Source organism: Microchirus variegatus, assembly GCF_963457635.1.
Source record: "Microchirus variegatus genome assembly, chromosome: 14".
Lineage (NCBI taxonomy): Eukaryota > Metazoa > Chordata > Actinopteri > Pleuronectiformes > Soleidae > Microchirus > Microchirus variegatus.
In genome coordinates this window covers 24189537-24202252 of record NC_139815.1, presented here as the reverse complement: position 1 = coordinate 24202252, position 12716 = coordinate 24189537, and the positions used below count along the sequence as shown (strand labels likewise).

The following is a 12716-nucleotide window of genomic DNA, read 5'->3' as shown; positions in this document are numbered from 1 at the left end:
TTTCACATTATGAGCAGACTGTTATCAAAATGTGATATTTTAACAAATTCATCATGGGGGCCGGATTGGATCCTCGTGCAGGCCGGTTCTGGCCGGTTCTGGCCCACGGGCCTTATGTTTGACACCCCTGGTGTACAGCATCTGTACAAATGATCAACATTACATAATATTTAACTGCAGAGTAGCCATCAACATGCAACACATTAAACCTTTATACATACATGACAAACTGCCAATAACTGCAACACTATGAAAAACAAGTGCTGGGAGTAATTTGAAAGGTAAAAAGTTGTTGCCTGTTTTGACATTTTTACAAAACAAGTAGATCAAATACTGTGTGTGTTTTTTTATCTGTGATGTTTCATTTTCCCTTTGTCTCGCGTCCTTGTAGCGGAGTGTGGAGGTCCCATAACTGGAGCGGTGTCTGGACGGATACTGTCTCCAGGATATCCTGCTCCTTATGACAATAATCTGCACTGTACCTGGACTATAGAGGCGGACACAGGCAAGACCATCAGGTAATCTTGGAGCGGTGATATACACTATTTTTGGTTTAAAATGAAGGGAAACTGTTTGCGAGTGTGTGAATGTGCCTGCTCAAGTGCTTTGCTCCGGCTTAGATGGGGGTTATTTACTGGCTGCACTATTGTGAGTAATTAATGATGTATTTGTGTTTTATAGAACACAAACGGGGTATGTGAAACTGTAATTTGTGGTTCAATCCAGGGCTCTTGGGCCTAAGAAGTCCTATGGATGTCAGCATTTTACTGTAAATAGGAAAACAACATTGTGTGCAAACCATAAAACAAGCACAAAATGAGCTCCTTCCTTTACATCCTGGGCAGGACAATGTGCAAGGTAGAGGCAAACACTCAAAAACACTGGCAGGTAATAATATATTCACTAATTAGAGATAAACGGTCACTGTCACAGCGACTGCTGTGTCATAGAGTACATCTCATTAGTCATTATGCCACCCACATGTTTCTCAACAAGCTGTGGCTACTGTGAATGTTTGTGAGTGAATAAGCAGTTCCTTTTTTCTTTTTTTTGCTCTAGATCTCACTGACATAATCGTTTTTTTTCTATGCTTCCTCAGTCTCCATTTTATCGTCTTTGACACCGAGATCGGCCACGACATCCTGAGAGTTTGGGACGGTCCAGCCGGGCCGTCGGACAGTGGGATCCTTCTGAAAGAATGGTCCGGCCCGGCCTTACCTGAAGACATTCACTCGACTTTCAACATACTCACACTGCAGTTTGATTCTGATTACTTCATCAGCAAGCAAGGGTTTTCCATACAGTTCTCCAGTGAGTAGCCTTAACTCGAAATTCATTCACATTGGAAAAAATGTTTTTCAAGAATCAAAATTGAACCATGATTCCACTAAATCACTGGTTTGGGTGTTCTGCTCCTCTCTATACCTTGGATTCATCTATGAAGAAAAACCAATTATCGAATTAGCAATTAATTTAGCTGCGTAACACTTAGTTTCTTACTTATTATACAAACCTCATTTATATTGGCTAGGGGCAAATTAATCAGGAATTAATGCTACGTTTAACAGGATTTCTTGAAAAAAAAAAAAAAAAAAAACCTTTAGCCAAAGAATCAAATGAGATATTTAATATCTCACCCTGGGACTAGGGCTTACTAAGTACTTAAAGATACCAGTGGTTGCTCAGAGGTATGGTAACAAATCTATGAGTTCAATTAAGTAACATACTGAAAGGTATACTGGAAGATGTCTTTAAGGTTTGTAGATAAAAACCAAAATGATTCCATTATAAGGGTTGACTTTAGAGTCATTAATTACTTAATCAAGCACCTTCAATCGAAAAACAGCAGTTTCTGCCTCATTTAAAAGAAACACTTCTATCAGCGTACAGGTGACCTTTACCGTTTCATCCACTAAACCCAAAAATGCACCATCCTATTAGAATCAGTGGCTTAAATCAGAGTGAATCAGTGTTTCTGTAGCAGGAAAAACAACAACAACATGAGAGGCACACTGAGTAGGAAAAGTCGCACAGTCATTTCCATTATGCGTTAAAAGGAAGTAGACCAAAAAACAATGTAAAAACATGTCGTTTTTTTACAGTCTGAAGATAGATAGGTACAGTAACATAGCACAAAAAAGGAGCAAGTTTATGAGCTGAAAACAAATGAGCAGCAAATGTTCCTTGTCGTTTTTTAATGATTTCTAATCTTTTCACAGTCACATTATCGAAACAGCTGTGAGACCCAACAAGGTGCCTGAACCCACTGATTTAAAAGACAGACAGACTCATCAATGCTGATCAATATGTCTAACCTTTTATTATTATTTCACAAACTGATTAAACGGAAGCATTGTTGTTGTTTTTTTTAAACACAACTGCAAATGCACGAAACCTCTGCGCCGTGAGTTTGATTGTCATATAAAAAGCAGTATAATTAACCCGAGTAAACACACTGTGTGATGCCTGAGGGGGGAGCCACTAATTAAAAAAAAAAAAAGGTACACCAGGTCAAATTTGATTGAACTGATGATCCATTTATCAGCAACAGTAGTTGCTGACTAGTCAGGGTAAACACAGGCTTATTCGTGTCTTTCCAGCCGCCAGTTATTGTCAGGTACAATAACAAAATGATGACAAAGGACACTGTCAGTGAAGATAACACTATATAAAATGGGTCACTTTTCTCCTCCGCAAACAGTACGTCAATATCAGTTTATCTCTTTCACACGCTCCACTGCAGCCACTACAGCGACGACCTGCAACGACCCCGGCGTCCCGGTGAACGGCTCTCGATACGGCGACAGCAAGGAGCCCGGGGACAGTATGACATTCCAGTGTGACCCGGGTTATCAGCTGGAAGGTCAGAACACCATCACGTGTGTACGGATGGACAACAGATTCTACTGGCAACCGGATCCTCCGACGTGCATAGGTACGAAGCATGAATCACCGCGCGGATGATTTACTACCTCGCTGAGATAAAATGTGACATCACGGCGTGATAAGTGAAACATCAGTATCTTTAAAAAATATCATATTGCACAATAAAAAAAAACCTTCATTCAGGTTTTTAGACACCAACACTTTGATGATGGAAGAAGAATGGAACACTTTATCGTCTTAAGTTCTATCTAAAGTCTGAAGTTTCTTCTAACTTTAACAATAAACATGACAGATGAGGTCTCATAGGTGCCCCTGTACTTTTTTTGCCATTACTCACACACTTTTCATGGAGATAAACCGACTCATTACTGATGGTGAAATTCTGGGTTTATACCGACGCACATTTGTTGTTGTTGTTGTTGTATTATCCTTGAATAATCACAGAACACACATATTATAGTATATGTTATATATAGTTATATAGTATAAGTTTGCAGCATTTTTTATATTATATATACTTTATTTTTGTTATATATGAACATAAAACAAGAAACAAACAAACAAAAGAGGGCTAGACATGTCAGTATACACATTTTGGAAATCGGTACAGATAGGTAGAGTACACAGTACAAATATCCGCACATTGGAATAGAATTAAGAGTCTTAATGTTTGTAGCAATCCCATCTATTCCTCTCCTTTAACCTTTTGCAGCCGCAACACAAAAGTCAATTTGTCCGTTGCCTGCGTAGAGTTTATAATATAAGAGTCTTATGGTAGGAGGGTTCCTCTGAAGCCAGCATTTAACATTTAAATGGATAGTTCGGAATTTTGGACATAAGACCTATTTTGCAACTCAGCCGGTCTGATGGAGACATTTTCAAGAATTTTCTTTCAGTTCTTCTAGTTGCCGAGTTCGCTGGTGCTATGGCTAGCGCAAGTCAATGGTACCAGCTAGCATGGCATTAGAAACACTCATACCGACTCCACAGTGCACCCGAGGCTAATCAATTGTAACGGCAGACTATCGATGTACATATCTGTGTTGATAGAATAATATTTGAAACAAAACTAACCTTGCATCGCATGAATTTTTGAGGGACTACTTTCTCAGCAGCAGCGGAATCAGTCCGCCGCTGCCGGAAGTATGACGCGCTGCTGCTGCTGCTGCTGCTGAGACATAAATCCTTCAAATTGCAAGGTTGTTTTTATTTCAAACATTCTATCAACACAGATATGTACATCAATAGTCTGCCGTTTACAATTGATTTGCCTCGGGAGCACTTTATACAAGCTTCGATCACAAAGTTACATTTTCTGATGTGGATATGAATATTCAATCAATCAATCAATCAATCAATCAATCAATCAAATTTTATTTATACAGCCCACAGTTTACAAAACACAGTTTGTCTCACGGGACTTCACAGGGTTGGTAACATCCTCTGTCCTTAGACCCTCGACCAGGGTAATGAAAAACTATCAGGGAAAACAACCCTTATAACAGGGAAAAATGTAGAAACCTTAGGGAGAACCACAGGTGAGGGATCCACTCCCTGGACGGACAGACGTGCAGTAGATGTTACCCAAAACATACAATACACAATTACAAAAATAAAGAGTAAAAAGTCTTAAAATGCCAGGATCCATCTGGATTACTGGGTTTGTTGCAGCCTGTAGCAAAGGCTGTTGTGGTCAGCGACTTGGGGATGACGGGAGTCCTCGTTTCTGTCCTGGCCTCATCCTGTTTGCTGGTGGCAGCAGAACTGTAAGGGATTAAAAATCAGTTAGATATGTGGTACAAGTGGTTTTATGGGCTACATGTGGCTACATATTGGTGGATACTGATGTACACCTGATAAATCTGCAGCCTTATGGCAAAACGATCGAGTGCCTGATTGATGTCGAACTGATTCCGAGGAAACCCGCTGAAGCATTAGACACATCGAGCATGCGACTGTTCTGGACAAGCTGTCGATTGGGCAGCATTTGTATAAATTATCATCATCGCGGAGCCCACCTGCTGCTTTCACATCCCAGTTCCACGTGTCATTCATACAACTGTGCTGCACTTTGTGTTTCACTGCGCCCCTTTAAGGTGTGCTTCCCTTCTTTCATTTTTCTCCTCTGCTCCATTAGTCACACTTGACTAGCTCACTAAAGGAGGAAAGTGACTTCCAGCCATGACACAGAGTCAAAAAATACAGGAATAGCAAGGTCAATACCAAAACAAGATGTAATCTGTAAGGCAACAAGACTCTTCACTATTCTCATCCATCAGCCAACAAATTCTACAGTGTTATAGCCAAAAACAAACACACCTGTGGCACAGATACAGAAATCTGCTGCTTATACTTTGTCGTTGTCAGCTGCAGAACTGCATGACACACCAAAAAGAGGGCATTAAGTTTATTTCTTTTTTTTATTCTAGTTATTATCCAGCTCCGTTTCACACATGATCTTTAATGTCAAGCCACTCAAACCAGACTCCCATTAAGGTCCTGGGCTGCTGGACTTTATTCAAGAACCAGGGAGGAGGTACGGTGTGACATTCAGCTCGGATGCTAATAAAAATTCATGCAGCATGTAGCATGTTGCCCACCCCTCCCTCAGCTCGGAGCAAAGGAGTCGTCATTTGTCCCTCTGTTAGATGCCATAATCTCTCTATATCAGCCAGCACTATCAGGAAGTCCTCCAGCACAGTCACAGAGGCCAGTAATTTGCCTGTGAATCACATTATGCTCTTCGTCTCTGACTCGGCGCCATACGAGCTCATGTTTTGTGTGTCTTAAATTCTCTCTTCATTTTCCTCTCTTAGTTCCCTGCCATGCTTCCATCTCCTACACTTGAACCTCAAATGGCGAAATCCTCTGTGTTCAAAAGCTCCCGAGATTAAGCCAACGTTATACACAATTGCTGACTGTCTAAGTGTGTGTGTGTGTGTGTGTGTCCATGAGTGATTCACAACTACTAATGGCTTTGTTTACCTCTGTTTCACTGTTAATAATCCATTCACACCCACCTGCCACCCCCACGACACCTCTGTGTGCTTCATATTCTGCTGAATCCATATCTGTCTCTCTTGCCAGTATCTCTTTCCTTCTTTCTGGCTTGTTGTGGGATAACAGGACCGCAAGGTGTGATTTCCTCTGCTAACTGCCCCCAGTTGTACACTCTGTAACTAAATCATAACATCTCTCCCTGTCTGCCTTTTGCTCTTTCACCCTCTCCCGCTACCTGTGGATGTAATATTAGCAGTCCACTAGGCATAATTCTCCCCCTCCCGGCCAACGCCTGCCATACCGCGCATCACTGCGGCACTGTGTTTCACTCTGCCAACCTTTGGGGGGTTACATGAGTGGTCAGTCAGGGCCGATTCTCTTTCCAAATTACCTTTAGCCAAATGCTGTCTAATCATCTTTTTGTCTCTCCTCCCGATTTGTGTCTGTCTCTCATTTTGTCTGTCTGCAGCCACCTGTGGGGGAAACGTCAGTGGACCGTCTGGAGTCATTCTGTCTCCAAACTACCCTCAGCCTTATCCCCCAGGGAAAGAATGTGACTGGAGAGTCAGAGTCAACCCCGACTTTGTTATCGCCCTCATCTTCAAAAGGTAGGCCGGGAGAGATTTTGAATTGAACTATTTTGAATTAGCGAAACACCCACCACGACACATGGTATTTACCATGAATAATTTACAAAAACAAAAAAAAAGTACGTCTTAGGAGGGCTCAGAGGGAGAGCCGACAGTATGACAACAAATAACAAAGGCAGCAACGAGGCAATGAGGACTATCCATTGGTTTATTTTTGGACCTATCCTCGTATGTAACTATCCTGAGAATGTTCATTTTTATACTTTTTTACAACCGCACATCACCCACTCTGCTCCTGCTCACTCCTCATTATGTCGACAGGAACTGCCATCACACAATTATTATTATTATTTTACCTTTTTCTGGGTGAAAGATTGCCCAGAGCAGCCCAGAGTCATTCTTTTTTTAGGACGTGCACGTCTCCTTCCCCATGTGTCGCCCTCCACACTGTGTGTCTCCCTCTTAAACTGTGCACTCTTGCTCGTGCTCCTGTTGTTTGTCACTGACTCACACTTTAAGTCCATCAGAAAGTGGTATCCTCACTTTCATGTAATTCCAAGGGTCATTTTATTGACTTTCTTTTAACCAGATAACCACATTTGACAGAAACATGTCAGAATGATTTGTATTTTTTCCTTCTGTATCATGAGAACAAGTGGTCATGTCCACAAACCGTTCTGAAATGTAACTTCCCAAATCAAGACAAATATTTTACTAAAGTGATTTTTTTTTTACCTCCCTCAAAATGGACTTGTTTCACAAATCTAGTTTAGTAAAAAAGTATTTTTAGTGTAGACTGTGCGTGACTCACCGTGAACCAGACAGAGTCCAAACAAGGTCTCTGCTGCTTACAGTCAGAGCGCACGCTCAGGTTAGCCTGATGTCAGTTAATGCAGTTAAGCGTCATTAACCTGACTATTAAACCCATTTGTGTGTGTGCAGGCAATCTCTAATATACAATAAAATCCACTTCTAACACAAGTTGCTAGTAGTTTATTGATTAGTTAGCAGCAAATAATGTTTTTTTTTTTTTTTAAATGGAGCAAACCCCTGGATCCAGAAACTGAAGCTAGTCTGGCCTTCTATTATTGCCGTCAGTACTGTTCTCCTCAGCGAGCAGGCGTTTAAAACGGTGACGGCTGGTATTACGTCGGCTCGGCTGCAGGTTTGCGGAGCTGAACTTCCTGGTTAACTCCTGGTCAATCATGCTCGCCTGCTAGCTGGCTGTAAACTGTGGAATGGATTCCCAGAACGGAGTCGTGCATCATTACTCAGTGTCTCATCGAGACACGCTTTCGGTTCAGGAAACCCATTCCACTTTTTGCAGCCAGCTAGCAGAGAAGTCAGGGAATCACTTGTGGAGACATTTCAGCAGACACACACACACAGACGGATCGGAAATTTCCGATACAACTATAGAGATTTTCCGATCCGTCAATTATGTCTGTACCCGGTATCGGAACCCGATACCGATACTGGATCGGATCGGCCCCATCCCTACTCATAATGCTTTATACAATAATAATAATATAATAATAATGGTAAATAATATAGTGGGGAGCTGGTTTCGATCCTACGACCTTCCCGATAAAAGTCCAATACTTTGATCACTAGACTACCACTGTTTACAACTTGTACCAGAAACTCAATGTGTGCGCATGTGCTTGACTGAATTCCTAGAACCATTGACGCTCAGACAACTCTCTTGCCGCTCGGTATCGTACCCGAACTGTCTAGGTATCGCGGGTGCGAGCGGTTTCAAACCTTTCAGAGGATGGATGATATTCGTATACCATATGCTTATGCTATTCGGAACTGTTTTTAATCGTGATGCGTACTTCAGCATGAGAAATCGGAGGTGTGGCGTGAGAGCGTGAAAAGTCAGTCAAATGCGTGAGTCTCACGGCCAATGCGTAAGAGTTGGCAGCTATGTAAGTATTTCATTAGTCATGTACGTTATACTGCAGTTCACAGTGGTTCTGAGCCTCTGTCCAAAGCAGAAGTGAAGACTGCTGTTCCACATGTAGTAAAGAAGAGATAAAAGCAAAGCAGAGTTTCTCCAGATTGCCAAAGGGACAAATGACCCAATTTTGTCTTTATGTTTCTCAGCTAAAGAGATAATTTCCCTTCTTTTTTTTTTTTTTTGAACAGCAGTGAGACAGTTATGTGTCATTTATTTGCTATAATTCTAACCTTGTAATTGTGTTTTATGATCTCACACAAGATGAACTTTCATCAACCAACCGCAGATGAATATTCACAAGCCTTTAAGGCACAACTCAATGACCCTTGTTTGTTTTATAACAATGCTAAAAAGATATCAGCCAGAAAAAGAGTGGCTTTGTGAAATGATATTCCATAACTGTACCGTCTCCTGACTGCTCACTTTACAGACGACCGTTTGATGATAGAATTTTGCTTTAAGAAACAAACGCCTCCTCTTGTTTGTGTGAGCACAATGAATTTCTCAAGTCTTGAGTCTTTACAAACTTCTTTAGGCAGAGATTACAGCGCTGTCCTATTTCTGCTCAGCCAGATATTTGTGTTCTTTTTTTTTTTAATGAAATTTAGTAGCTGAAGCGTTCAGACCCGGAATGGATCACTAATGCAAAAGGTATTAACAGGGATCATTTTAATGCTTTGTCAGTACAAAAGGGCTCATGAGGTGTTAAGCCCACGCTGCATGAGATATAAACACAGGTTTCTGCACATTTGCTTTGCATTGCTTTTAACTTTGGTTGCGATTATGTGAGTTCTTTGTTCAGTTCAAAAAAGTAATTTAGATGTTAAACATTATTTTTCTTTAATCCATGTATGTGATAACTTCTACTTGGAAGATTACATTATTTCATAATCATCCCCTTCCCTTTATTGGCTTTATTGGCATTTTTCTCCACAATTTTCTGTGAAGTACTACCAGTATAAATACTGTGCTTAAGGCATAAATGTACAGTTTGTACAGCACTTATCTTTCTATTATTGTGAGGACTGAATCACAGCTGTCGCTAAATACACCAGACTCAAATATTGCGATTTTAGACATTATTTTGTTGGATTAATTGTTGGAGATTAACCTACCTTTTTAGGATTGTTAAGTCTTTTTAACTGATCTTCAGTTCGGCATTGTTCGGCTTGATTCTTGATCCTTGCTCACCACGCTTTTTACTCTGACGACACTCTGACCAATTTTCTTCCCTCCCTTTTTCCAAAATAACTTTGTGCACACATCATCGTTTTCAAAAACGTTTCAGTTTATATTAACCCGCATAAATAAGAATGTCGAGAGTCATCATAACTACGCCAAGCCTGTGGGTGGCAGTGTAGGAAGAAGGAGAAAGCCATACAAGCCAATCAGAATCCTCATCGACAGCAACAACGACGACTGACCTCTCACCCTCGATGTATGGACGTAACTATACAAGTGACAGAGTGACAGCAGCGATGATCTCACCATCCTAAAATTGTCACGCCACTCCTCCGGGACAATAACCTCATTCTCAAAGTTGTCCCACCAGACAGCAGTCCGCCCAGGTCGGACCCAAAACTGGCGATGCCGACGGTGAGGCGGTCTGGCTCACATCTGAGCCCTAACACGTCTCTGCTCCTCTACGTAATATAGGAGCTGTATTCGCAAATGCAAACACAGCTCCTTACTAAATGTAAAAAGGTTGCATTTTTGGAAACACGGAATGAGATTCTGATTGATTGTTGTGTAGACATTTTTGACCATGTTCATGTCTGTGATTGCTGTGTGTTTTCAGGAGTGAAGGTTTGACTTAAACATTGATTTTGAATTCTCTGTGTGTGTACAGTATGTGTGTGTTTTTATGTAAACATTCATATCAATTTGTTTCAGTGTGACAAGTGAGAGACAGGTCTGAGGCAACTGCTGCGCTGTCAGTGCAAACCTTGAGACTGTGCTTGTGTGTGTGTGTGTGTGTGTGTGGGGGGGGTGTGTGTTCTTGTAGTTGTGGCATACCGAGGACCAGTGAGGGTTTTTAACCAACAAAGTGAGGTCATTTTTACGGAGTGGGGACATTTCGGCCGGTCCTCACTTTGTTTTCATTGATATCACTTCCTTAGGTAGGTTGCTATAACATGCTATACTCAATTTGTAAAAAGAAAATTCAAATGTTGGACGTTTTTGGCAAATGTTGGACCAACATTTTTTTGTCAAACATTTTTTTCAAACATTTTTCACATTTTTTTTAAACATTCTTTTCACTTTTTTGTCAAACATTTTTTTCAAATTTTTTGTCAAACATTTTTTTTCAAATTTTTTGTCAAACATTTTTATTCAAATTTTTTGTCAAACATTTTTTTTCAATTTTTTTGTCAAAAATATTTTTCAAATTTTGGACCAAACATTTTTTTCAAATTTTGGACCAAACATTTTTTTCAAATTTTGGACCAAACATTTTTTTCAAATTTTGGACCAAACATTTTTTTCAAATTTTGGACCAAACATTTTTTTCAAATTTTGGACCAAACATTTTTTTCAAATTTTGGACCAAACATTTTTTTCAAATTTTGGACCAAACATTTTTTTCAAATTTTGAACCAATTTTTTTTTTTTTTTATTTGTCAAACATTTTTTCAAAAATTTTGGGCCAAACATTTTTTTCAATTTTTCGTTGTACGACAGTATCGTACGACGTTTTTGTCAAATTTTGGGTACATTTTTTTTTCAAATTTTGGACGACATAGTATAGTATGCCGTTTTTGTCAAATTTTGGACCAAAAATAATAATAATAAAAAAAAAAAAGAGTTTTCCAGCCCTTTTTGCTCTTGGGCTCCACCTGCAGACATGTAATGGTACTGCAACCAGTAGTTCTTTGTAGATGTCATTCATGAAGTAGATATTTGTAATTGTGTTGATTTATAAAGTGGAAATGCTGGTCCTCACTTTGTCAGCACTTTAACCTGGTCCTCAGTATGCAGCAAGTACAATAATGTGTGTGTGTGAGAGAGATAGCGAGATAGAGATGTACTTTTTACTCTCATGAGTACCACATGTCTACATGTATGTTTTAACAAGATAAGGAAAAGTTGTCAAAGTCAAACCGAGTCAGACCATTCAGGATTAATTTAAGAATAGTTCTAGGTGTCTGTTTTATGTGCTGCAAAAAACAATCTCTAGAAATATCATAGAATGATGTGAGATGTTTACATTTGTTCCTAAATAATAAGACCAAGACATTTTACCACTTCTCTGTTGTACTGAGTAATGTGAGTTATAATTTCCATCCTCATGCTCAGACAAGTGAGTTCACTCTTGATTAATTAAAGGGACTCTAATAATAGCAGCACTGACAGGTTCCCAGGCAAGATACCTTAACACAAATTAGTATTGATTTGGCATTATTTTTCACCTTACAGTGTGTTTTAGTCTGGATTTATCCCACAATCATTTTCGATATACACACACAAGTAATCAAACTTTCATAATTTTGAAACCTAACTTTCTCTGTTTCTGTTCTCTCTCTTGTTTTAGTTTCAACATGGAGCCAAGTTATGACTTCCTGCACATCTATGAGGGTGAAGACTCTAATGGGCCATTACTTGCAAGTCTCCAAGGCAACCAGGCCCCAGAGCGAATAGAGAGCAGTGGCAACAGTCTCTTCCTGGCATTCAGATCTGATGCCTCATTGGGCATGTCTGGCTTTGCCATTGAATATAGAGGTAATTAAACCCAAAAACTGCGACCTAACATTCTGTTCTTTCCCAATGAGATTGCATGCATTTTAAAGTACTAGAGTTCATATTAGTTTCAGTATCCTTCAGACGTATTGTAGCAGCAGTAACAGTAATGGCTGTGAAACAGAACCATATTAATGGTACAGTATTGGAGTTGTACGTAGTACAAGTACATTAAGTTAAACTTAAATTTGAAGCTTAAACATAAACTAAATCATATTGACACAATACTCTATTGTGTTATTGTTCCTGATGAGTAAATTAGTCCTGTATTATGTTTCATTTACTTTTATTGATCTTCATTTTCCCTTCTTTTTATTTCATGTGGGCTACATTTACTCTGGATATTTTTTTTTTAAGAAACAGAAAGTAAACAAACTGCCTCAAGACACATCATTTTAGCAGGTGTTTACAAGGTGTGTTCCTCTCATCACTGCATTTGCATTTAAGGGAGGATCACAGAAATAATAGGAAGAGGCATGTTGACAGCGGTTTATTATGTATTCAGCTGCTCAGGTTGTGCAATTTGAGCGCTGGCACAG

General features: G+C 39.8%; 1 protein-coding gene across 1 annotated transcript in view; it reads left to right on the top strand.

The window, feature by feature from the left end:
* LOC310936689 (CUB and sushi domain-containing protein 1) overlaps nt 1-12716 on the top strand; it is a gene marked incomplete at its 3' end in the record, with an annotated part of 354020 nt that overhangs the window by 252655 nt on the left and 88649 nt on the right. The window contains exons 26-30 of the mRNA XM_083900806.1: nt 392-518; nt 1100-1311; nt 2744-2935; nt 6356-6494; nt 11972-12159. Coding sequence (XP_083756932.1) covers nt 392-518; nt 1100-1311; nt 2744-2935; nt 6356-6494; nt 11972-12159 — 858 coding nt within the window. The remainder of the gene's footprint in view (nt 1-391; nt 519-1099; nt 1312-2743; nt 2936-6355; nt 6495-11971; nt 12160-12716) is intronic.